The sequence below is a fragment of the Pleurodeles waltl genome, chromosome 5 (assembly GCF_031143425.1).
Source record: "Pleurodeles waltl isolate 20211129_DDA chromosome 5, aPleWal1.hap1.20221129, whole genome shotgun sequence".
In the NCBI taxonomy this organism is placed as follows: domain Eukaryota; kingdom Metazoa; phylum Chordata; class Amphibia; order Caudata; family Salamandridae; genus Pleurodeles; species Pleurodeles waltl.
In genome coordinates, this window is record NC_090444.1 from 1,844,299,457 (window position 1) to 1,844,326,748 (window position 27,292).

The 27,292-nt window shown below is 44.7% G+C and overlaps 1 protein-coding gene across 1 annotated transcript in view; it reads left to right on the forward strand.

Moving 5' to 3' along the window:
• Positions 1 to 27,292, forward strand: part of GLP1R (glucagon like peptide 1 receptor) — a 960,977-nt gene that overhangs the window by 332,759 nt on the left and 600,926 nt on the right. The window contains exon 4 of the mRNA XM_069236652.1: positions 19,769 to 19,875. Within this exon, the coding sequence (XP_069092753.1) occupies positions 19,769 to 19,875 (107 nt within the window). The remainder of the gene's footprint in view (positions 1 to 19,768; positions 19,876 to 27,292) is intronic.

Genomic DNA, 27,292 nt, shown 5'->3' on the forward strand with positions numbered 1-27,292 from the left:
CATATCTTTGTAATGCTAATGATAAATCTTCTTTACTAGTAAAGTCAGATTTAACATTACTATTTTATAAATGCTACTTTTAGAAAGTATGTATTTCTCTGCTATTACTGCTCTGTGTGCCTTACAGCCCGTCTCCAATGCATGTCTGAGGTAGGTGACAGCTACACTTTTTGCATTCCCTCTAGATAGCCGCACACACAGGAAGGTTATGTGTGTCTGAGCACTCATCTGCATTCATATGCCATTTGATGGGTCTTACTGGACAGGACGGGTTGAGGTGAGCTGACATTTACACTTGAATAGGGAAGTGCCTGTTCCCACACAAAGGGCTGATTAGCACCTACTGATAGTCTAGAGGCAGGACTGGGATGAAAGGATCTGTGCACTTCAAGGAGCTGTTTAGAAGTCACCTCCACTTCAAAGGCACATTTTGGTATGAGTACTGGACCTGGAAAGAACCCTGCTGGAGTAAGGACTGCTGTGCTGTAAGGATTGCCACTTTGCCTGGACTGAATAGTCTGAGGAATTGCTTCTCTGCTTTGTTGAGCTGCCCCGCTGCCTGCTGATCTCTGCCCAGCTGAGGACAAGGACTGGACTTATCGCACTTAAACCTAGAGTGGCTCCAAGGTTTTCTGAAATTTCAGGGACACAAAAGACTTCTTGCAACTCTCCTGGTGCTGCTGGACTCTCCCATCTGTGAGTCCTACCCTTGCGTGAGGTGCCCCCTCCAGCCCTATGCCTCATAAGTGGATTCGGCAGCTGCTTTCTGCAAAAACCGATGCATCGTTATCACTGCGCTGGTCAGAACCAACATATCACCCTTCAATGCAGAGGCTATTCAGCGACAGCGGCTCTATGTGGCCCGATGATGACATTCTGCGAGGCCCGCGGATAATGCATTGCCTGTATTTCTGTGGAGTCCGATGACAATGTAGTGACCTGGCTGCGTGGAAAAGATCGCCGCATCGTGCCCTCGGCGTCAATACTTTGCTCCATCTAAGGTAATTTTTTAGTGGACCCTGTGTGGATTCTGTAACCAGCCTACCCTTCATCGCAGTAGCCCTAAACTTTGGATTTGCACAGGTTGCTCGCAACCTCAAGTAACCTTTTGACCGCTAGTGACTTCTAAGCACTATTTTTAGTTTATTCTTTAAAAATTCCTATCACAACAGCTTCTTTACTCAGATAAATATTCTCTATTTTTCTAACCCTGTGCGAAGACTTCTGTGTTGTTTCATTGGGTTAGTGTGTGTGTGTTGCACAAATACTTTACACATTGCCTCTTAAGTTAAGCCTGACTGCTCTTTGCCAAGCTACCAAAGGGTGAGCACAGGTTAATTTAAAGTGTCTGACTTACTCTGAGTAGAGTGGTGGTTCCTGCTTGTACAGGGTGCATAATGACAACCAGAAACCCCATTTTTAACACATGACGTAACATATGAGGCTTTATCCTTAGAATGCATGAGGAGCGGTTAGTCTGATTAAAAAGAAAACAGGAAATCAGTGACTTATTTAGTTTCACAAAATTATTTTTGTAAGGTTTCATGACCAAATATCACTTGGTCAGATTCTTAAATCAAAAATTAAAAATAAATGCCAAATAAAAAACTCTCCACAGTTATCTAGTCAAGAGTGCCTGCCTGTCTTCTGTTACAAGGAAAACAGATAAACTGGCAAAGACCCATTTTAGATCAAGAATGTTAAATATAATTTGTCTGTTAAAACTATTGTGTGGACAAAATAATGGGGCACTTACTAATGGGTCAGTACAAATGTTGTGATGGCACGAAAACAATACCAACCCATTTACACTAGTTTCAACCTACTGCATCTATTTTAATAAGACAAATCAAGTTCTAAGGCACACTAGAATATTAATTTCCCTAAACAGTAAGTTGAATTGTTATCAGTTTGGGTTTGAGAGATATTGTCCAAAAGTTGCATTCTGAAACAGCCACTTTATCTGACTAGTTGTGATACAAACAAACTGAACAGTCTGGTAGTGTTGGTGCGCTTTGCTTTGTGCAAATCCGGGGCCCATAATGCGCTCCATGACGAATCTTAATTTATAACTGAGGCTAGCCTCAAAATCAATACATTCCAACAACCTGAAGCACATTAGGCTCCATAGGGAAGACAGAAAGTGGCTAGTTTTTAAACCATGAAGGTTTATTAAAGGGTTAGCAAAGTTACATACTTAAATCATCAATTTGGTTATAAATCAATAATCAGTATGTGAAAGCATCAATGGATATATAGTTCAAAGCATTTCAAAGTCCTAAACATAAAAGTGAATTATTATATATATTATAAAGATATCTCAAAGGGAAATTTAGTAAACTCTGTTCTCCCATAAAGAGAACACCCTTCTCTGCTGAATCTGGGAAAGGTTTTGCTAGTATGTCAGAAAAGAAGGGTTCTGCCAAGGGATCTAAAAGGCACCCGCAGTCTCGCCTACTCAACATTAACTTAAAAAGTACAATTCAAACCTTTGATAGACCTACACGTGGTTCCACGTAATGGACAACCAGGTTTGACGGTATAAACCCGTTATTTTCTCAAGCTCCTACACAATAATGCCACTCTAAGCGTCCTTGAAACTTACAGTGAGATACATTGGATCAAGCTGTGCTTTGCAGGTGCATTGAAACAGCTTGTTAGTACATACTACAAGCATCACTTAAAAACACATTCCACATGAGAACATGAACAAGGACACATTTGCATTGTAAATGCAGAATCAACTTCTAACGGAATAAAGACAGTCACCTGATGTGATACAATATGGTAACCAGATGTTATCCATTTAAAATACAAGCCTACATTTGCTATGGGTCCAAACATGAATAATGCACAATCAATATACTTGTGTGTTACATGCTAATGAAGGGGCGGCTGGTACCCTTTGAAAGTCGTGCGGCGAGTGAAGTGCCCCACCACTTCCCAAAAAACAAAATAACGCCTCATCCCCAAAACTCCATAGTAAACCACCCCTCCCTTCAAAAGGCCAAAATAAAATACCCTGTCCCTCTAAAAGTCTAAATAAAAACATAACCACTAACTACAAAATAAAACACAACCACTGTACTTACATGTGTTACACATTTCAAATAAATTAAATAATACTTACCCATGGGCTGCGCATCCTCCTCAGTGTTCTTCTGCTCCAATGCATGAAGAGCTCCACTAACCAATCCAGATGCTGCTCTCATGCTGTTAACCAGCATAAAAGAAGCGCCTGGATTGGATGGAGCACTCTGGCTGGATGCTCCTTCAGGCCCTGGAGGCGTGTGCCTCGTCTCCACCCAGCTGTTTAAGACAACTGGGTGGAGAGCTTCAAAGTGCGCATGTCACTTTAGCCGGTGCAAAACAGTCAGCCAAAGTGACATGCGCAGTGTCCAATCAACACTGCTTCAGTCCGCCATGCTGCCAGTCTGCAGCAGAGGACATGCCCCGCATGTCTCTGGGCTTGGGCTGCTGCAGTGCTCACATTGGTAAAAATAAAATGCCAATGAAATCTTTTCATTGCCATCACATTTTTTCTGTTTGACTTGCAGCAGGTGGGGGGGGGGCAGCACCAGTAACAACTAAATTATCAGCTTTAAATCAATTACTGCAAGCACTGGAGGCCGCCTGCCAAAGTAACCCCGTCGAAAGACCGCACCGCAGTCAAAAGACCGCGGGGGTCATTTCCACTTTCCCGCTGGGCCGGCGGGCGACCGCCAAAAGGGCGCCCGCCGGCCCAGCGGGAAAGACCCTGCAACAATGAAGCCGGCTCCGAATGGAGCCAGCGGAGTTGCAGGGGTGCGACGGGTGCAGTAGCACCCGTCGCGATTTTCACTGTCTGCAAAGCAGACAGTGAAAATCTTAATGGGGCCCTGTTAGGGGGCCCCTGCACTGCCCTTGCCAGTGGCATGGGCAGGGGCCCCCAGGGGCCCCACGACACCCGTTCCCGCCATCCTGGTTCTGAGGGTGTAAACCGCCAGAAACAGGCTGGCGGGAAGGGGGTCGGAATCCCCATGGCGGCGCTGCAAGCAGCGCCGCCATGGAGGATTCTCCGGGCCAGGGGAAATCCAGCGGGAAACCTCTGGATCCCCTTTTCTGACCGCGGCTTTACCGCCGCGGTCAGAATGGCCCTGGAAGCACCGCCAGCCTGTTGGCGGTGCTTCCGTTGCCCTCCACCCAGGCGGTCATAGACCGCCAGGGTTGGAATGAGGGCCTAACTTTACCTTTGTCAATACTGAAAAGTAGTAAAGTTGGACTTTTGGTCTAAGTTAGACTTTTTGTCTAACTTCACCTTTGTGAATGAAGCCCATATAAAAATTCACAAGCTCATTATATGCAGCATATCAAGTTAACTGCCAGTGTCTCAGAGCTTGAAAGTACAGTCAATGGCTACAGGAAGTGAAGTGGGTTTAGGATCAGTGGTGTAGCTCACCAAAATAAAGATACTGTGCTACCCGTGGGGCCTGCAAGCTCTGGGTCACCTTCTCCACATTCACGAGGGGCCAACTTTGATGATGATAAGGGCACAGAAAGGGGCGCATGCTGACAGGCAAAAAAAGTTTGCTCAGGCTAAGCACGCCTTACTTGACCCGGCATTTTGGCAATTCATGCGTGTGTTCGGCCACAACAATAGCAGCATGGCTGATGAAGAAGCAAAATAATAAAAGTTGGTGTAAAGGGGAGTGTGCTTGCCAGGCATGGTCACAATTCAGCTCATCTGCATCTACAGCGATAAATGTCTTGGACTCTGGTCAGGGGTAGAGAAAGCTCCAAGTAGCTGTGTCAGTTCCTCTGAGCTCCTTTGTCTGGCTGTGGCCTTCCAAACAGACAAAGCCAGGAGAAGCAGCCCAGGTCAGCAGAGCATCAACGTGGCTCTACAGCTTGTTCCTAGCATTAGGAAACAGGCAGCACTCAACTTCATGCTCCAGAACCACCAACAGCAGCAGGGTCCACTCAGGTCAAGGTCCAAATGTATTCACCAGGCTGGAAGAAAGCTCCATCTTGTATGTTCTAGTTCAGGCAGTTGGGTACCTCCGACTGCTAGTAAGAGGGCTGATATAGATATTGGCGGATGGGTTACTCTGTCCCAATGGTGACGGATATTCCATCCGTTTAAATCTAAATCAGATAGGAAATATTGGGATTTAGATTTCGGTGATGTGATATCCATAACTGTTGTGATGGAGTAACCTTTCAGCCAATATCTAAATAAGGCCCAAAGTCTGTGGTTCCTCTAGGGTTACAATAAAAAGTAATTGAGGCTTGGTCACAGTCCTTTGAATGCTTTGCAATGGACATGGTCTACATGCAGATCACCAGCTCCAACCTTTGGGGGTTGGTATAGTGGGACATCTTTGAGGGGCGCTACCTTAAGGCTGCCCTGTATGCAAAAAACAGCACAGGAAGAAATTGTGGGGGATATAATGTCCTCTGTAAGCAGTATACATTCTCCATTGTTTACCTCCCATTCTTCTTTGAAAAGTTTTTGTTCTTGCTATGAGTTACATTTGTGAACATCCAAGAACAAAAAAGATTACAAAATAAAGATTAATAAACACAAATGGGCCCCCATCTGCCCTAAACCTCAGGGCTTAATTTACGTGGCTGGAGGGGAGACCATGGTGGAGTTTGCTTGTGCACAGTTACTACACAGCCATGACCAAAAAAAGCTTCCACCAGCCAGGATGTGAAGAGGGGTTAAGGCAGACTGCCCACTCGAGGCCCCATTGTGGGGGATACTGATAGAGCGTTTCAGCCTAATAAATTACCTGTGCTTTGAACGCTCTTGGGTCGATGAATCTTTTGACCAAGTGGGACTCTCTTCACCCGAGATCAATCAATTTAATCTATTTAATCTAATCAATAATCAATAACGAACATAGGCAATGCCCTGATCAACATAACACTTAACAATTAATCCAGAAAACATTTCGGCGAACCATGACCTTTCGGTCATGAATAACCACACCAGTTTATTCAAAGTTAATGAATTTATTTCCCTATATTAACAAAGCTAGCACAATACAGATGTGTCTTAACACCAAATGATATATGTAAATGAACATTAATAGCTGTCCATAACGGCGGAAAAGATGCAATCTATGCAGCATTTGAATAACAATGCATTCAATAATAGCAACGCAAACTACTAAAACTATAATCTGTAATGAGCTAATTGCATACATTAGTCAGCATAACAAGGTCTCAAATTGCATCGTGCATCAAAAAGAATCCTCATCTAACCTCAAATTAGCATCAGCATGTGGGACTTCATGCAAAAACAATTTAGCAACATTAATTTGGAAAACTCCTAGCTAGGGCTCTTATCAAAAATCAGCAGTTGGTTACCTAAAAGAAACACAATGCAATTGTACAATTTCCTTTCATATTTACCAATTTCAATCAGCATTCAAGGAAGTCTTCGTCTCACAGGTATCGTTTTCGATCAGCATGGGACGGGGCAAAGGGGGCAGGGTGGACGGGGCAATTGCCTCACAGCGGCAAGATGAACTACTACTTCATGCAAAAGGGACAGATCAAAGTTAAAGTCTCTAGGGCAAGAATTTCTTAAAGTCTCTTTCTCTCGATTAGAGAAAGCATCAAAGTCTCATTCAAAATGGCATCGAACACCAATTGGCATCGTAGAAGATGGCAAAATGATGAGGTCGGCAAGATGGGCCATGATGTCTGCAATGTTCTGCAAAATGGCGGGTATCGGGCTACTTTCTTCTCGTGCACCAGGTTTAAATAGACAACAGTTCAAATCCAGTAGGGTCTTCCATTGGAGGGTTCATAGGTTGGCTTCAAATTGTCCAATCAAAAACAACAGTTCTCAAGCTTCTACCTAGGCATACATTATCCTTGGAGACCGGTACGTAAGTTGCAACATATTATACCAATTAACTCACTTTCAGAGCTTCCATTGTCCGCACCTGCAGATTGACCTTGGAGCAAAGAAGAAGATGCCAGGCTGGCACGAAACCTTAAGATAAGCATGTGAACGATCTCAGTGGAAAAGTACAGCTTCAAGCAGAAATACACGTTTATTAGCACATTGGAAAAACACGAGCATCTAAATCGTGAAACAAGGCAACTAGGCCGAAGCCTCCACTAAAGTTATGCTAAGTTAAAACATTTCAAACAAGCAAATACGGTTATGTCGGATTAGTACGATTCTAATACATTACGTTATATAAAGCACGCTTCTAAATGTTGGCGAACTACTCTAAGGGCACATTTTGTCCCCGTACAATCTTCGTTAGTTCGGTTAAAATCACACTTGATTATTGCAGCACTACGTTTATGCACTAATAAATGTAAAACCTTCATTTCCGCGTCATCAATCCCTCCTCTGATGACTACTTGTCATCACACAAAACTATTCCCACAAATTTTATTCCATTAAAATTCTGTCAGTTCTCTTTTCCTTTTAGTTCCCCTTGTTCTTGCTTTGTATTCTTCTGCCATTCTTTTCATCATTTTCTCTTCCTTCCTTCTCTTAATTCTTTCCATTATCATTACTATTCCCCTTTTTATTCCCCAAATCCCAAAAATGCAAATTAGTACTATTAGTATTCCCTGTATTATTTTTAGTAATATTCCATTCTAAATGCCACCAAGCCAATTTCCCACTGAAGCAATTCCCTTTCCAACCTTCTCCCAAACTCCTGGTTCTTTCAGTTCCTTCAAGTCTGCACTCTCTTTTGTTAGATTAGCAAGCATTGTTTTAATCTTCACACTGTTGTCCGGTATATACGTGCAACAGTGACGCGCACCAAGCATTTTGCAAACGCCGCCATCCTTTGCTATAAGAATGTCTAAGGCAAGCCTGTTTTGAAGAGTCATAGCTCTTTCTGCTGCAAGTTCAGCATCCATCAGGATCATAGCACCTGAAAACTTTGTCAACATGTTATCCACTATAGTAGACAACTTTCTTATTTTGATGGAATTCAACACAACTCCTAGTGAAGGAATCATGGCTCCAAATATATCTCCTACCACAGCAGCTGCGGTCTCTCTTTTCTGGATACGATGGGATCCAGACGTCTTTGGAATCATTGATAGGTCATCCAGTTGATAAACCTTTGGGAACACTATACCCAAATAACATCTCCCCCACCACCCTTTTGGAAGACGATAATAGGCATTATGCCCACAAATGTAATATACACCAGGTATGACAGGGTCAAGTCCGTTCAGCATGAATGTCCATTTGGCTTTAAAGATAAACGTATGTTTACATTCACTCGCTCCTACGAAAATGTTATCATAATAAGATTCACCACGATATATACAAAATTTCCCTACATGCCAAGCATCTAAAGCTATTCTTCCTTGTGTTTTTATTGCGGCAAAAGCATAATTATCTACTGAAGTCCTCTTACTTAGCTCTTTTTCTAATTTCGCATTCATTTGTGCTCTTCTATCATCTGTGCGATCTAAAAAGCTTATTTCTACTGCAGTGAGTGAGCATGTAAGGTTTTCCCTATGTGCGTGAGCTGTTTCAAAAGGTTGCATTGGCTCGAAAAATTCCCTCATTATTTTAGCATCCCAATCTTTAGCAATCTGGCTTAGCTGCGTTATTATAGGAACATATGCAAAGGTAACATCATAATTTGAATAAAAATACTGTATGTTAGTCTGACCATAAAATCTAGAAGTTACTATACTACATGTAATCCCGTATGTAAGAGGCATGTGGTGATAAGTCACCCCTTCCTTTACCGATGTCGGTATCTGTGTACACACATAACAATCTTTCGCGTCCATAGTCTCAACATATTCTGTTAGTAGGCGATAGAAAACATTATACGAAAGCTCCTTCTTATCATGTAAGTGTCTCTCATCTAATTCTAGTCTTTTCAATGCGGTTAGTTCAGTGACAGTAACAGGAGCAAAAGTAGAAGCATCAATTTTCTCATTCTCACCCTTTCCACGTGTAGCAAGCACTATTGCCATTATTATTAGTACACATGCAGTTATCAAGCCTATACACGCATATTTAAAATATTTCACTCTACTGTTTTGTGTAGCCATGATCTGTATAGAATCAGAGAGCTAGAAGCACTTATAAAGAAACTATTTAGCAATTTAGTTACAAAGCTGAACGAGCGCAATGTTCACACAGTTTTCTTCAGGAGCCCAGTCACTTATCGGTTAGCAGCATTTGTCTCAATTCGGCAATAACTCAGTCCTTTTTTTTTTTTTTTTTTTTTTTCAAAGTTCAATCAATAACTCAGTCTTTTATCAGTTCAGCAGATGTCTCATCCGGTTTAGATTGTAGCAAGCAATGTCATTTATCACCCTTTCAATCAACAGTGTCCATAAAACTTTTCTTTTCTATTGGTATCTCTTCTTCTTCGTTCTCGAGGCTTAGAGATACAAATTCGTCAGTCCAATCGTCATTGACTGCATATGCCCATTCTGGACCAGAATATCTCCTGTTTGGTATCCTTTTCCTTTTCAATATTGCATCTCTCTTTGATTCTGCTTCACTGGTACTTTCCTCTTTGGCCAAGTCTTTTCCTTCACTTGATGTCGGTGCCACGACAGACACTTCCTTTCTTTTCTCTTTCACTTTTGGCCTTTCTCTGTCGTTCAATTTTTCTCTAGTTCTTAGTTTTATTGGTGATATACTTAGTCTCCTCTTTGCACCGTGTCCACTTGATGGACCTGCGATCTCTTCTGTGGAAGCTTGAACAGTTTCGTTCTGTTCCGCCTTGTCCCCTCCTTCTGGGGAATCAATCAAGTTCTCTTTTTCTTTTTCTGTATCGTCTGCTTCTGGGAAAGCCCTCCTCTGATCAGGCTCTCCTGCTTCTTCACTCTTTCGAGCCCTTCGTCACCGTTACTTTCGTCAGGCTCTTTATCACTTTCAGCTGCTTCAGGCTCTTTGTCACCTTCAGCTGCTTCAGGCTCTTTGCTACCCTCAGCTGCTTCAGGCTCTTTGTCACCTTCAGCTGCTTCGTCGCTGTCTGAGGTTTCTCCTTGGTCTTCCCCAAGTGAATCGGTCGTTTCGTCCTCAGAGAATATCTCTCTCTCTCCTGTTTCTGCCTGTTCGCTTCTAGTTCTGTTTTGCTCTGTCTCAGCGCTCAGCACTTTGTTATCAGAAACTGGCAGTTTCAGCGCTTCAACTTCCTCATCTGTGGGACACAACACTTTCTTTGTATGACTGGCGTGAATCCAGTTGGGAACTCCCGCACACTTCGCAGCGGTAGTGGTCGTCAGGATCACTTGGAAAGGGCCTTTCCAACGGGGTTCCAGACACGACTTCCTCACGTGCTTCTTTATCACGACCCAGTCACCTGCTTTCAGTGTGTGTCCTGGACCTTGGATCGGTGGCAAGGTGGTTGCTTCCACCTGGTGAGAGAAAGAGCGAACCACGTCAGCCAGACCTTTGCAGTAGTCTAATACCATATCATCAGTAATATTCAAAAGCGCGTTTGCGGGAACTGCAGGAAGTCTCATAGCCCTGCCCATGAGAATTTTGTGCGGGAACAATCCAGTCTTTCTGTCAGGGGTGTTTCTCATTGACATTAACACCAAAGGCAATGCGTCAGGCCATTTCAAATTTGTCGATGCACATATTTTCGCCATTCTTGATTTCAGTGTACCATTCATCTGCTCCACCAGTCCTGAGGCTTCAGGGCGATAGCTACAATGCAGTTTTTGCTCAATGTTCAGCGCTGCGCAAAGTAACTTTATTACCTCGTTATTGAAGTGACTTCCTCTATCTGATTCTAAAGAGATCGGGAATCCGAAACGTGGTATCAACTCCCTCAACAATAGTTTTGCAACTGTAAGGCTGTCATTTCTACGTGTGGGGTATGCTTCAATCCAGTGACTAAAAATGCACACAATCACCAACACATACTTCAGACCTCCATGCACAGGCATCTCAATAAAGTCCATCTGCATTCTGCTGAACGGGCCACTCGCCCTACCAATGTGGCTCGCGTTCACAACCGTTCCCTTCCCTGGGTTCATCTGCTGACAAATGACACATCGATGGCAAACTGCTTCTGCAGCTTGACGGAATCTGGGGTTAAACCAATCAGTTTTGAACAATCTTATCATGGCATCTCTCCCTAGGTGAGCCTGCCCATGATAGAACCGCGCTAGCTGCGATAAGAGACTATTTGGCAAAACAAATTTTCCCTCATTTGAAACCCATAACTCATCTGGTCTCTTTGTACATTGTGACTTAATCCAGGAATCTCTTTCATCCTCCCTGACGCTATTCTGTAATGCTTTTAGTTCATCCATTGTATCCACGACCTTCAAGGCAAATGCTTCAGCTGGTTCGAGTTCTGGTTCGCTTATCAAATTCCATTCATCCCTGAGCAATATACAGTTCAAGGCACAAAATCTTGCGACTTGATCCGCATATGCATTTCCCAGAGAAACATAGTCCTGTCCTTTTGTATGAGCACTACACTTTACCACTGCAATTTCGGCTGGCATTTGAATGGCGTGTAACAATTCCCTTATTCTCTCCCTGTTTTTCACTGGGGACCCTGAAGAAGTCAGGAAACCTCTCTGTGACCATAGTTGCCCAAAGTCGTGCACAATTCCAAACCCGTACTGACTATCAGTGTAAATGGTAACTTTCATCAATGTAGACAATTGGCATGCTCTTGTAAGGGCTACAAGCTCTGCTACTTGTGCGGAATAAACTCCTTGGAGCCAGGATGCTTCCAAGACACCTGTTACAGTACATACAGCATATCCTGCTTTCAAAATTCCCATCCCATCTCTTAGACATGAACCATCAACAAAAACAATTTGGTCATTTTCATCAAGCTTAGTATCCTTAATGTCAGGTCGAGGTTTTGTGCAAAATTCAGTCACCTGAAGGCAGTCATGCTCGACGTCTTCAGCGTTCTCAATTTCAGCATTTTCGCCAGGAAGCAAGGTTGCTGGATTCAACGTAGTGCACCTTTTCAGCTGCACATTCGGTGAGCCCAGAATTATTGTCTCATATCTTGTGAGTCTTGCTCCAGTCATGTGTTGCGTTCGGGAGCGGGTCAATAGTATCTCGACTGAGTGAGGGACCATGACTGTTACTGGGTGTCCAATCACTATTCCTTCACTCTGAGTGAGGCTGATACCAACTGCTGCTACGGCGCGCAAACACCCTGGAAGTGCTGCTGCGACCGGATCCAAAGTAGCTGAAAAATACGCTACTGGTCTGTTTATGCCACCATGGGCTTGGGTCAAGACAGACAAAGAACATGCATCACGTTCATGACAAAACAATGTGAAAGGCTTTGTGTAATCAGGCATACCTAAAGCTGGAGCCCTGCACATGCATTCTTTCAATTCAATAAAAGCATCTATCTCATCTCCTTTCAGCTCAATTTGATCCAAGGCATCCTTCTGGGTCAGTTTCAGTAAAGGCTTGGCTAGAGTTGAGAAGTTGGGAATCCACTGGCGACAGTAGCTCACCATTCCCAAAAACTTCCTCACCTCCTTCCTTGTCTTTGGTGGACTCATTTGAAGTACATTTGTTATTCTTTCCTTCATTATTCTCCGTGACCCTTTCTCTATTTGATGACCCAAGTATTTTACTTTCTTCTGACAGAACTGCAACTTGGAAGGAGACACCTTGTGTCCATTCCTTCCCAAATGGTTCAGTAGAACAATGGTATCGGCTGTGCAGCCACTTTCGGTCTTAGATGCAATCAGTAAGTCATCGATGTATTGTACTAGGGTTGACTCGAATGGCAATTCTAATGCTTCCAAGTCTTTCTTTAGAATCTGATTGAATATTGACGGTGACTCAGAAAACCCTTGAGGAATTCGACACCAATTGTAAACTCTGTCTAAGAATTTGAAACAAAAGAGAAATTGGCTGTCCTCATGAAGAGGCACCGAAAAGAATGCTTGTGACAAGTCAATAACTGAGAACCACTCGGCATCGCAGGGGACTTGAAACATTATCACAGCTGGATTCGGTACGACAGGGCAACATTTAACTATAATGTCATTTATTTTCCTCAAGTCCTGCACTATTCGGACCTTTCCACTTGGCTTTATTAGTCCCATGATTGGTGAATTACATGGACTGCTTAACACTTCTTTCAGTACTCCCTGTTTTACAAACTCGTCAATGAGTTGGGCAACTTTCATGAGGGTGTCTTGTGCCATGTGGTATTGTGGGGTCTGAGGAAAGGTTACATTGGGTTTTACAGTCACTTTCACTGGTTCCACTCCTTTCATCAATCCCACCTCTTTTCCTGTCATATCCCACACTTCCTTTCCGACTGTTTCCCGTAATTCAGCTGGAATATCTTCTTCAGTTATCATCGGGAAAAGGTTAATCAGAGGATACTCTTCATCGACAGTTTCCATCTCATCCCCTTCTACACTGTCCTCTTCTTCCCCATCACTGCTCGTCTGAATTCTAATTCCATTGTTCGAACACATAATCGAACATCCCAATTTGCACAATAGGTCTCTCCCTAACAGTGCTATCGGGCTTGAGTCACATACCACAAATTTATGTAACCCTTGATAGTTACCAATGCTGACTGGTACTGGATCTGTTATTGGGTTCGTCAGGTGCCTGTTTGCTACTCCCACCACTTGAACTGTTTTCCCTGAGAGTGGCAAATTTGGTACTTCAATGCTCCTAACAGTTGAACGTGTGGCTCCTGTGTCGACCAAGAATGAAACACTATGACCCATAACTCTTCCCTCCACATATGGGCCCTTTTGATCAACTTCCAAGGATGCTGCAAGCACACAATTTCCCTCCTCATCTGAACTTTCACTCTCCCATACATTGTTTATTCCATTCTCACTGTGTAATGGGAACTGTTGTACTGTGCCATTTGTACTCATCACCTGACCCGAGACCTGTGGAGGAACCATCACTTGCTGCTGACTCATTGGTGCCAAAGGTATTTGCATTTGCTGATTAGGTACCATGGGAAACTGCTGTTGCATTGGCTGCATTTGCGTCATCTGCATATGGGGCATCTGCATCTGCTGCGGCTGCATGGGCTGTAATCCCCGCAGCTGATTTATGGTCTGAAAATTTGGGTTTGGACCTCTCATTTTCGGTCCCCTCATTGTCTGGAATGCATTGACATCATTGTTTTGCTGACCAACACCTGCACCTTCCTGCACCACCATCGGACACTCGCGTTTCCAATGACCGACGATTCCGCACACGTGACACGGCATCACCCTTTTCAATGCCTGCACACCATTCGGAGTCACAACAGTGTTCAAATCCGGACCATTATTCCCAAAACCTCCTCTGCCTCTGCCTCTCGCCTGTGGCTGAAACATCATAGTTCCCTGCGGCTGCGGCTGCGGTATCTGCTGTTGGAACCCTTGCAGCCTTTGCAGACCTGTCTGAGCTGCTTTAAGTTGCATCATCATCACTTTCTCTTTCAACCTTTTCTGTTTCACTTCAATTTCGTCGCTACAGTATTTCGCATAATTCAACACCTCATCAATCGGTTTCGACTGCCAACAAATCAAATGCGTCTTTATCATCTGACTTATCTCTGGTCTCAGCCCTTCCACAAATCTAAACACGAAATGAAGCATGTCCTTCGCCTCTATTGTTTCCGTGCCACTGTAGTTCTTGAACGCCTTCAACAACCTCTCATAGTAACCATGAATCGACTCTTTAGCCTCTTGGGCAGTTCGATCAATCTTCTGCCAATCCACATTTTTCGCGGCAACCTTCGTCTTCAAATGCTCAATCACCTTATAGTACAAGCTCATCACCATAGGTGATGGTGCACCCGTATCCCTGTCTCTCTCTGGTTCACTTGTCGGCCAACCTACAGCTCTTTTGCAATCCTCCCACAAATCTGCCGGAACCACAATCTCAAAGAGGGTGTTCAGGTCTTCCCAAAGACATTTTGCAAGCTTCACAAACCTATCAGTCTGTTGATACCATTCTATCGGTTTCTCTCTCAGTTTGGGAAAATCATCCGTAAAAGACTGAATGTCGCTTCTGTGCCACGGTACATGTATTAATTTCCCCCCTGCTGTCTCCCTCATTGGTAACATGGTTATTGCATCACTACTCTGTGGCCTTTTCTCATTGTGCTCTGGAGCACTGTCTTTCTTCTTTTCCTTTCTCTTTACCCATCTGCTTTCCCATTTGTCTAAGCACCTCCACACTTGGGCACTCTGCAGCAATTCTCTAAGGTGCGTTTTCATGCCTGCTGACCTCATGTGTTCAAAGTCTATGGTCCCGAAATCCAATCTATAGCTCCTGCTCAAGTGTTTTGTCTTGTCTATCTCAACCCCGTTTTTGTCAGCTATTTCTTGCAACCTTCTATGTACCTTGTTCACTTCTCTCGTAATCCTGGGACATAGATACCTCAGCTCTTCTTCCGAGTAGGACTCTAACCTATTCACACCCATAGTCCCTTCCACCAATTCTTGTGCTTCCATGTTCAACCTGACCCTATTCAGATAGTCTTCTCCCTTCCCACTGGCTGAGCTTTGTGTGGAATTCAGACTGTTGAACCACTGTGTCAGCTGTTGCGCATTCAACCCCATCAGTGTAGCATTCACATCAACTGCCATTGATGATTGCGGCAACTTTTCAGTGTTCGATGATAGCGGTATCATCAGTGGGGGACTCGACCTCACCACTGTTGACTGAGCACATATGGGACTAAACTCCATCAAGGACCCAGATCCAGTTGGCAGAGCCGCTATCGGAGTTGTCTCTGGAGTGTTTTGAATGCACCTCCTTTCCATCCCACTCTGCACCATTGATCCTTGACTGCTCATACCTGAGTTAGGCTGAATGTACAAAGGTACCGGTGGACCTACAGTAATGGGTAGGGATATCGCATCTGCGTTCTGTCCATTCCCCATGTTCTGAGACATGTTCATTCCCACACTATGGGTCATCATTGCCGGCATGCCCATCTGACTCCCCGTCATCTGAGCATGTGCGGTTCCCCCCTGCATCTGCTTTTGAGGAATCAAAAACTGGGTTGATTCAGCTTGTGCCAATGTTGGGTTGCGACCATTCTGTACTCCCATTACGGTTGGATCTAGGATCATTCCCGTACTGTTGTCACTGCTGTAGTACCTTGGGACCTGCGGCTGATAATTTTCTGCTGTTTTCAATATCGGCACATCTGGATATATTCTCCTAACCTGCGGTATCTGCGGGGTGAACAGTAAACTCGGGTCCTTAGATCCCGATGGCGTTCCTGAACTCGGAGTTTCATTATTCTGTACCGGTGCCAGAGGGGCAGAACTGGTACTTGGACCTTGTCCACTCTCTGCATAAGGTGGTGGACGGTCGTTCAGCAATTGCATGATTAACTCCTCATCCTCTAACTCCTCTTCTCTTCTCAACTTTTCCTCGTCCTCTCTATCTTTGGAACACCTCCTGTTTGTCTTACAGGTAACTTTCTTGCCTGTCGTCTCTTCTTCCTTAGCAATTGCGGGAAACAATTTTATCCCCTGCAATACATCTGACCTCCACACCTTCTGTGCATTATCCCACCTAGCGTCCGCTAGTGTCTTTTCTACCTTTCTTATCCTGGTCTCGAACTTATTTTGCTGTTGCTGTCTAGCCATTAGTTCCCAAATCGCTAGAGCCTCAAACTGTGCTGGCCTTGGAGGTACCTTCATGTCGTACATCGCGAATCTCAAATTCTCTAGGATCCTTATATTGAATGTCCCATGGATCGGGAACGCTACGCTCCCATGTTTCTCTGTCAGCTTGTGCCATTGCTTTAGCCAAAGGCACGGAGCTACCCCTTTTTCCTCCATTACAATGTAAGCTGGTGTACCTTCGGGTGGCGTCTCCTCTCCTACGCTCGCTTTAATGTAAGACTCCCCCTTCATCGCACTCTTTAATGCTTTAAAAAATTTCATTTTCTCGTCTTTTATTTCACAAAGTTTGTAATCAATAAGTGACTTTGATTCCCGGAATACTCTTCGCTTGCCTTTCCCCTTCCAATCGGGCCCCACGGACTGCGTCCAATCCGTGCGCGACCCTTCTCTGCAACCAACCTATCCCAGCGCGGCTCCTAGTGACGTCACACTCACACACACTGCGGCTGACAAAGCCTCACGGCTAGTCCTCCTTCACTCAGCTCCTCTCGTAACAACTTCTGGCATGTATCGCGAGCAACCAAATAATAATAAAACAGATCTGTCGGTTTACTACAGGAAGGGTAACACAATCGCTTCAGGACCTTAGGGATTTTTCACTAGCCTCGGCAGTTATTCCATCTTTCTGGGTCCCCACTTTCGCAAGCAAATCTGACCCGCAGACTCTGCTCTCAACTTGTCAATGATCTATTCTAGTGCACTTAGAATTTTGTCAAAGCCCGAAGTCGAAGTTTTCTTTCACTCCCTTAACACACGTACCGACTCGTTGACCACGCCCGGTCGACCTATTAAACCGACCAGACCACAACATAAAACAAGTGTCTCATACACTTTTCAACTTACTCCGGAGTCTCTTGACCTCGCAGGGCCCGTCTCAACAACAACAACCACGTGGACCTTTTTCTGCACAAAGCGCCACATGCACATGAAGTTCGACGACTTCCCTACTCTCACACTCGGAGTCGCACCTCCGCTATTCTCTAAAATCCTCGCAACCTTTTCAAACAATCTGCGGCAATAAGCTGTGCAAGCGCAAAACCCTAACTTCACTCATACCGTCACTAGTACCGCCAACGCCGATTTCACACCTCCATTCTCTCCATTCGCAAGCTCCGAGATCCCGGGAAAGTCGCGGGGGACCTAGCCCATCATCATTTTCTCAATCTGTTTTACCCAAGAAAATCTAATTCAACACCATATACCTCTCGAGCGGGGTCCCAAAAGTCTAAACCGTCCTCTGCTACCATCTACTGATAGAGCGTTTCAGCCTAATAAATTACCTGTGCTTTGAACGCTCTTGGGTCGATGAATCTTTTGACCAAGTGGGACTCTCTTCACCCGAGATCAATCAATTTAATCTATTTAATCTAATCAATAATCAATAACGAACATAGGCAATGCCCTGATCAACATAACACTTAACAATTAATCCAGAAAACATTTCGGCGAACCATGACCTTTCGGTCATGAATAACCACACCAGTTTATTCAAAGTTAATGAATTTATTTCCCTATATTAACAAAGCTAGCACAATATAGATGTGTCTTAACACCAAATGATATATGTAAATGAACATTAATAGCTGTCCATAACGGCGGAAAAGATGCAATCTATGCAGCATTTGAATAACAATGCATTCAATAATAGCAACGCAAACTACTAAAACTATAATCTGTAATGAGCTAATTGCATACATTAGTCAGCATAACAAGGTCTCAAATTGCATCGTGCATCAAAAAGAATCCTCATCTAACCTCAAATTAGCATCAGCATGTGGGACTTCATGCAAAAACAATTTAGCAACATTAATTTGGAAAACTCCTAGCTAGGGCTCTTATCAAAAATCAGCAGTTGGTTACCTAAAAGAAACACAATGCAATTGTACAATTTCCTTTCATATTTACCAATTTCAATCAGCATTCAAGGAAGTCTTCGTCTCACAGGTATCGTTTTCGATCAGCATGGGATGGGGCTAAGGGGGCAGGGTGGACGGGGCAATTGCCTCACAGCGGCAAGATGAACTACTACTTCATGCAAAAGGGACAGATCAAAGTTAAAGTCTCTAGGGCAAGAATTTCTTAAAGTCTCTTTCTCTCGATTAGAGAAAGCATCAAAGTCTCATTCAAAATGGCATCGAACACCAATTGGCATCGTAGAAGATGGCAAAATGATGAGGTCGGCAAGATGGGCCATGATGTCTGCAATGTTCTGCAAAATGGCGGGTATCGGGCTACTTTCTTCTCGTGCACCAGGTTTAAATAGACAACAGTTCAAATCCAGTAGGGTCTTCCATTGGAGGGTTCATAGGTTGGCTTCAAATTGTCCAATCAAAAACAACAGTTCTCAAGCTTCTACCTAGGCATACATTATCCTTGGAGACGGGTACGTAAGTTGCAACATATTATACCAATTAACTCACTTTCAGAGCTTCCATTGTCCGCACCTGCAGATTGACCTTGGAGCAAAGAAGAAGATGCCAGGCTGGCACGAAACCTTAAGATAAGCATGTGAACGATCTCAGTGGAAAAGTACAGCTTCAAGCAGAAATACACGTTTATTAGCACATTGGAAAAACACGAGCATCTAAATCGTGAGACAAGGCAACTAGGCTGAAGCCTCCACTAAAGTTATGCTAAGTTAAAACATTTCAAACAAGCAAATACGGTTATGTCGGATTAGTACGATTCTAATACATTACGTTATATAAAGCACGCTTCTAAATGTTGGCGAACTACCCTAAGGGCACATTTTGTCCCCGTACAATCTTCGTTAGTTCGGTTAAAATCACACTTGATTATTGCAGCACTACGTTTATGCACTAATAAATGTAAAACCTTCATTTCCGCGTCATCAATACCAAAGGAGATATCTCCTTCTCTTGGCACACCAGGTCTGCAATTTGAGGTGTCTCTATGGCTCAAACTCCAAAAATGTTGGCCACAAGCAAAAATGCAGCTGAGCCATGCGACAAAAGCTGAAGGTGCGATGAGTTGCAAAGCCATCTGGTGTGGTTCTGGCCTTTTGTCACAAAACCAGGGTACTGAGTCGTATTTAGCCTACTGCCTCAGTGTTCGAGAACAAGGCTGGTCAGTATTGAAGCTTCAAGAAAGGAGAGGCTTGAATAACCATGTGTCTTGTCTTTGGTTCTTTCAGAAACCTCCTGAAGAGTTGCTGCTGTCCCTGTCTGTCATCTGGACCATCGGGTATGCACTCTCCTTCTCGGCACTAATCATAGCAGCGGTGATCCTGCTGGCATTCAGGTACCAGAGAAACATGTCTGAACCTAGCATCTATGGTCTTTGAATACTACACTGGGACATTTGTAACCTGCAATGCAGTCATTGCACTTACTCGGTTGTAACATACATTTCATGTGCATTTTTATACAATATGTACAATATATTGTCTATACTCACCTGTACAGAACTTGTGAACATTTGTAGAATATACTTTCTCAGATTAACACACGAAGAAAGGAAAATAACAAACCTTGTTTCTTGCTCCTCCGGAAGAACTTGTGCATTCCATGACTTGTCTGCTAACCCCTTTTTTGACACTGTTTGACACTGAACTTTCCCTAGGCCAGTGCATGCCTAGCAGTCTGCTCAAAAGAGGTAAAGAGGTAACCAAGTGCAAACTTGGCTCAGCTTTAGTATAGTGTCCTGAGCGGCAAGGCAGGAGTAGATGGGTCTGGCAGTGGATTGATGCAATGCTTGATTGTCTTCAACAGCTTTCTGTTTCTGTAAGTGGCTTCATTGATGGTGTTGCAATGTACTTTGCTTCCACTTATGTTGTGAGCTGTCTCTCTGCTGAGCGGAAGGACTTCAGTATCAAGAGATCCTCAGGAGTTATGTTTTTCTTCCATTTTCTTTCTTTTCTCCCAATGAATTGTTTATTCTTATCAAGGTCCTCAGACTTCTGTGGTGCTGAAGGCTTTGTCTTGTGTGTTGTAATTGGTGTGTGGATGTTCACCTAGATTTCCATACAATTGCTGAAGTTGTTCGAAGGTGTCAGACATGGAGTGACAGAGATGAGTACAAGCATTAAGTTGTCTATGGAGAAGTCTTTGAAGGGTCTGAAAGTTTGGTCTCCTCTTTTGTGTTTACCTTGGTTTGTGGTGAGGATGCTAAGCATGGAGAAAGGACTAGCAAAAGTGGTGGTCCAGTAGAGAGGTATGGGTGGTTTGCACAGGATTGTTGGTGGTATTGAGAAGGCAAGGCTGATAATGTCCTTTGGAGAGGGTTGGTTATGTGATGTTCTGTACTATGCTGAATGTATTAATGAGGTCGAAGGGGTCTTTTTTTTCAGCTTGTGATGCCTAGGAGGTTGAGGTCACCCAAGAGGGTGGCATGGGCTTGCTGGATGGACAAGGTGGTGAGGAGATCTATGAATTAATCAATGAACTCCTTGTTCTGCCTGAGGGGGGCTTGAAGATGAGATGAAAGTTGATAGTCTGGGTTATAGGAGGTCGGCAATGGCATGCAAGCAGCTCCAGGGTGTTAAGTGTTACTAGTGTGCCTAGGGTGCAGGACGAGGACGAATTATGGATGACAGCAAGGCCTACTCCTTTCCTTTTGTGTACGGTCCACACAAAGGATGCTGTAGCCTTTGGGAAGAACGTCTAGGATATGCAAAGATGTGAGTGGGAAACATGTTTCTGATTGGGTTTATGTGGTGTGCAAATGCTGTTTGAGTGACTGAGTTGTCTACGTCTGACTGTGATTGTGTGGGTGAAGAACACTTTATCTTGCCTTGTGATTCTCAGTAGAATGGGGGTCTGGCCCCAGGCCCAAACAGACGATACCATTGTCTGTGTCTGCCATTTGCTGGGAATTGCCAGTGTAGGAGGCTGGACTGGCTTGTAGTGAGTACCAAGGGGTACTTGCACCTTGCACCAGGCTCAGTTATCCCTTATTAGTGTATAGGGTGTCTAGCAGCATAGGCTGACAGATAATGGTAGCTTAGCAGAGCAGCTTAGGCTGAACTAGGAGACGTGTGAAGCTACTACAGTACCACTTAGTGTCATATGCACAATATCATAAGAAAACACAATACACAGTTATACTAAAAAGAAAGGTACTTTATTTTTATGACAATATGCCAAAGTATCTTAGAGTGTACCCTCAGTGAGAGGATAGGAAATATACACAAGATATATATACACAATAGCAAAAATATGCAGTATAGTCTTAGAAAACAGTGCAAACAATGTATAGTTACAATAGGATGCAATGGGGACACATAGGGATAGGGGCAACAAAAACCATATACTCCAAAAGTGGAATGCGAACCACGAATGGACCCCAAACCTATGTGACCTTGTAGAGGGTCGCTGGGACTATTAGAAAATAGTGAGAGTTAGAAAAATAACCCTCCCCAAGACCCTGAAAAGTGAGTGCAAAGTGCACTAAAGTTCCCCTAAGGATAAAGAAGTCGTGTTAGAGGAATAATGCAGGAAAGACACAAACCAACAATGCAATAACAATGGATTTCCAATCTAGGGTACCTGTGGAACAAGGGGACCAAGTCCAAAAGTCACAAGCAAGTCGGAGATGGGCATATGCCCAGGAAATGCCAGCTGTGGATGCAAAGAAGCTTCTACTGGACAGAAGAAGCTGAGTTTTCTGCAGGAACGAAAAGGGCTAGAGACTTCCCCTTTGGTGGACGGATCCCGCTCGCCATGGAGAGTCGTGCAGAAGTGTTTTCCCGCCGAAAGAACGCCAACAAGCCTTGCTAGCTGCAAATCATGCGGTTAGCGTTTTTGGACGCTGCTGTGGCCCAGGAAGGACCAGGATGTCGCAAATTGCGCCAGGAGGTAGAGGGGACGTCGAGCAAGACAAGGAGCCCTCTCAGCAGCAGGTAGCACCCAGAGAAGTGCCAGAAACAGGCACTACGAGGATGCGTGAAACGGTGCTCAGCCGAAGTTACACAAAGGAGTCCCACGTCGCCGGAGACCAACTTAGAAAGTCGTGCAATGCAGGTTAGAGTGCCGTGGACCCAGGCTTGGCTGTGCACAAAGGATTTCTGCCGGAAGTGCACAGGGGCCGGAGTAGCTGCAAAATTCGCGTTTCCCAGCAATGCAGTCTAGCGAGGTGAGGCAAGGACTTACCTCCACCAAACTTGGACTGAAGAGTCACTGGACTGTGGGGGCCACTTGGACAGAGTTGCTGGATTCGAGGGACCTCGCTCGCCATGCTGAGAGGAGACCCAAGGGACCGGTATTGTAGCTTTTTGGTTCCTGCGGTTGCAGGGGGAAGATTCCGTCGACCCACGGGAGATTTCTTCGGAGCTTCTAGTGCAGAGAGGAGGCAGACTACCCCCACAGCATGCACCACCAGGAAAACAGGCGAGAAGGCGGCAGGATCAGCGTTACAGAGTTGCAGTAGTCGTCTTTGCTACTATGTTGCAGGTTTGCAGGCTTCCAGCGCGGTCAGCAGTCGATTCCTTGGCAGAAGGTGAAGAGAGAGATGCAGAGGAACTCGGCTGAGCTGTTGCATTCGTTATCTAAGGAATCCCAAGAGACAGAGACCCTAAATAGCCAGAAAAGAGGGTTTGGCTACCTAGGAGAGAGGATAGGCTAGCAACACCTGAAGGAGCCTATCAGAAGGAGTCTCTGACGTCACCTGTTGGCACTGGCCACTCAGAGCAGTCCAGTGTGCCAGCAGCACCTCTGTTTCCAAGATGGCAGAGGTCTGGAGCACACTGGAGGAGCTCTGGGCACCTCCCAGGGGAGGTACAGGTCAGGGGAGTGGTCACTCCCCTTTCCTTTGTCCAGTTTCGCGCCAGAGCAGGGCTAAGGGGTCCCTGAACCGGTGTAGACTGGCTTATGCAGAAATGGGCACCAAAAGTGCCCATGAAAGCATTTCCAGAGGCTGGGGGAGGCTACTCCTCCCCTGCCTTCACACCATTTTCCAAAGGGAGAGGGTGTAACACCCTCTCTCAGAGGAAGTTCTTTGTTCTGCCATCCTGGGCCAGGCCTGGCTGGACCCCAGGAGGGCAGATGCCTGTCTGAGGGGTTGGCAGCAGCAGCAGCTGCAGTGAAACCCCGGGAAAGGCAGTTTGGCAGTACCAGGGTCTGTGCTACAGACCACTGGGATCATGGGATTGTGCCAACTATGCCAGGATGGCATAGAGGGGGCAATTCCATGATCATAGACATGTTACATGGCCATATTCGGAGTTACCATTGTGATGCTACATATAGGTAGTGACCTATATGTAGTGCACACATGTAATGGTGTCCCCGCACTCACAAAGTCCGGGGAATTGGCCCTGAACAATGTGGGGGCACCTTGGCTAGTGCCAGGGTGCCCTCACACTAAGTAACTTTGCACCTAACCTTTACCAGGTAAAGGTTAGACATATAGGTGACTTATAAGTTACTTAAGTGCAGTGTAAAATGGCTGTGAAATAACGTGGACGTTATTTCACTCAGGCTGCAGTGGCAGGCCTGTGTAAGAATTGTCAGAGCTCCCTATGGGTGGCAAAAGAAATGCTGCAGCCCATAGGGATCTCCTGGAACCCCAATACCCTGGGTACCTCAGTACCATATACTAGGGAATTATAAGGGTGTTCCAGTAAGCCAATGTAAATTGGTAAAATTGGTCACTAGCCTGTTAGTGACAATTTGAAAGAAATGAGAGAGCATAACCACTGAGGTTCTGATTAGCAGAGCCTCAGTGAGACAGTTAGGCATCACACAGGGAACACATACCTATAGGTCACAAACTTATGAGCACTGGGGTCCTGACTAGCAGGGTCCCAGTGACACATAACAAACATACTGAAAACATAGGGTTTTCACTATGAGCACTGGGCCCTGGCTAGCAGGATCCCAGTGAGACAGTGAAAACACCCTGACCTACACTCACAAACAGGCCAAAAGTGGGGGTAACAAGGCTAGAAAGAGGCTACTTTCTCACACAACCCCCTCCCAAACGAAGGACAATAAGGCTAACCTTGGCCAGTTGAGACTTTATTGTCTAAGAGGTGATAAGTAGAGAGTAGCTCTGCAATAGACTGGTTACTCCCTTTATCATCCACTATATGGTTACTTCCCTGTGGGGATGTAAACCACCCTGTTTGAAGTTTTTTAGCTAAGCAACAATGTGAAGATGTATTTTCAGAGTTTCTATCAGTAAGTTTTAGTTTAGAGCAGTGGGAATTGTCCACTGAACCTATTTGTAGTGATGGAAATGCCAGACAGGGATGCTGTCTCAGAAAAGCCATAGCTGGGCAAAAACTTTGTCCATATGGCTGGAAGAGAGAACAGGGATGCTGTTTCTCTTGGGTTGGAGCAGGACAGGGATGCTGTCCTAAGAGCTCCACACTAGGGCAGGGATGCTGTCTTAAGTGTTGTGAGGCAGTGCAGTGTTTCTGCACTAAAGTTTCTCTGGGAGGGTTGGAGGGATGCTCCATGTTAACTAAAATGGTGCTCTTTTTCTCACCAATGTTAGTTATCCCACAGAGAGGTACTTCTACCTCAGGGAGTCCAGCTTTGCCAGCTGATGATTCCCTTGGAACAGGTGCCACCCCAGGAGAGGTTTCTCCCACCACAGGAATGGTATCCTGAATGGTAGGGTGGTTAGGGGATACTGTGATACCCTTTTTACCTGTTGATGGAGAGGGATCCTGAGTTTTCAGGCCTTCTCTCCTTTGCTTTTTCATTTCAGTAGAAATGAGAGGGAACAATTCCTCTGGGATGCACAGCATGGCTGCATGGGCATAAAACTCTACATCAGCCCAACCTGAGGCCTCTAGGTCATTACCTAAGAGACAATCTACAGGTAAGCTAGGTGATACCACCACCTGCTTAGGGCCAGTAACTCCACCCCAACTAAACTGAATTATAGCTAAGGGAAGAAACTTAGTGGAGTTATGGACATCAATAATCTTATACTGTTGTCCAATGATGTGTTGATCAGGGTGCACTAGGTTTTCAGTCACCAAAGTGATACTGGCACCTGTGTCCCTGTAGGCCAAAGCCTCAACACCATTTATTGAAACTGTCTGCCTGTACTTATCCATTGTAAGGGGACAAGCAGCCAGTGTGGCAAGGCCAATGCCACTAGGTGTGACAGAAACTGTCTTGGGACTGACTACCCCAGTTTCTACTATGGACCCATAAGTGAACCCAACTTCACCCTTAACTTGACTGTTGCCAGCAGTCCCACCACTAGTACCACTACTGCTAGGGGCACTAGAGCTTGATGTATTAGTGGTGGTAGGCTCAGGGGGTTTACCTGGACAGGACTTAACCCCTGGCCTATGGCCTCTGTTTTTACACACAAAGCACCAAGGCTTTTTAAATTGTGTAGGTTGAGAAGAAGAGGAAGGATTTGTTTTATCCCCACCCCCTGAAGAGTGTTTAAGATTTGTAGTGGGATCTTTGGTTTTCCCCTTATCCCCATGCTTATCTTGAGATTTTTCACCATCTTTCTTCTTATTGTTCTCTTTGTCACCCCCTGTATGAACTTTTCTGTTCACCCTTGTTCTGACCCATTTGTCTGCCTTCTTTCCCAATTCTTGGGGAGAGGTCAGATCAGAGTCCACCAAGTACTGGTGCAACAAATCAGACACACAATTATTAAGAATATGCTCTCTCAGGATCAAGTTATACAGGCTGTCATAATCAGTAACTTTACTGCCATGTAACCACCCCTCCAAGGCCTTCACTGAATGGTCAATGAAATCAACCCAGTCTTGTGAAGACTCCTTTTTGGTCTCTCTGAACTTTATCCTGTATTGTTCAGTGGTTAAGCCATAACCATCAAGGAGTGCATTCTTAAGAAGTTTGTAATCATTAGCTTCATTTTCTTTTACAGTAAGGAGCCTATCCCTACCTTTTCCACTAAATGATAGCCATAGGATAGCAGCCCACTGCCTTTGAGGGACATCCTGTACAGCACAGGCCCTCTCAAGTGCAGCAAACCACTTGTTAATGTCATCCCCCTCCTTATAAGGGGGAACTATCTTGTGCAGATTCCTGGAATCATGCTCTTTTGCAGGATGACTATGGGGAATACTGCTGCTGCCACCATGGGTTTCTAAACCCAGTTTCTGTCTCTCCTTCTCTACTTCTAAAGTCTGTCTATCCAAATCCAGCTGTTGCTTCTTGAGCTTCAGTCTGGTTTGTTCCACTCTCAATCTATTGAGTTCCCTTTCTAACAATCTGTCATCAGGGTGGGTGGGAGGGACATGCCTTGAAACAGAAGTATGGTGAGAATGGACAGAAGGAGACCTGTCCCTTACAGAGGGCACCCTAACAGCTTGGCTAACAGAAACATCAGTACCACTGTGGTGAGAATAAATGCTTTTGCTATGATGTGAGACAACACTATTTGTATGGTGTGGCTCTTCATCATTACCAACTATGCTAGACTGTCTAGTAATGGGCAGGCTAGGAAGTTTCTTTCCTGAATCTTTTCCTGGGGGAGTCCCTGGATCAGATTGGGAACCATTAGCTACTTTTTCTACAGATGGGGCACTTCTAGCCTTATCCTGTTCTCTAAGCATGTTAAGTAACAGTTCCAAGGAACGATTCTTCCCTACACTCAAACCTCTCTCTATGCAGAGACTCCTTGCTCCTTTCCAGCTAAGGTGATCATATGCAAGTTTGGACAGATCAACATTTTGGCCTGTGCCAGACTTTTATAGAGAGAGTTAAAGTGATAGAAA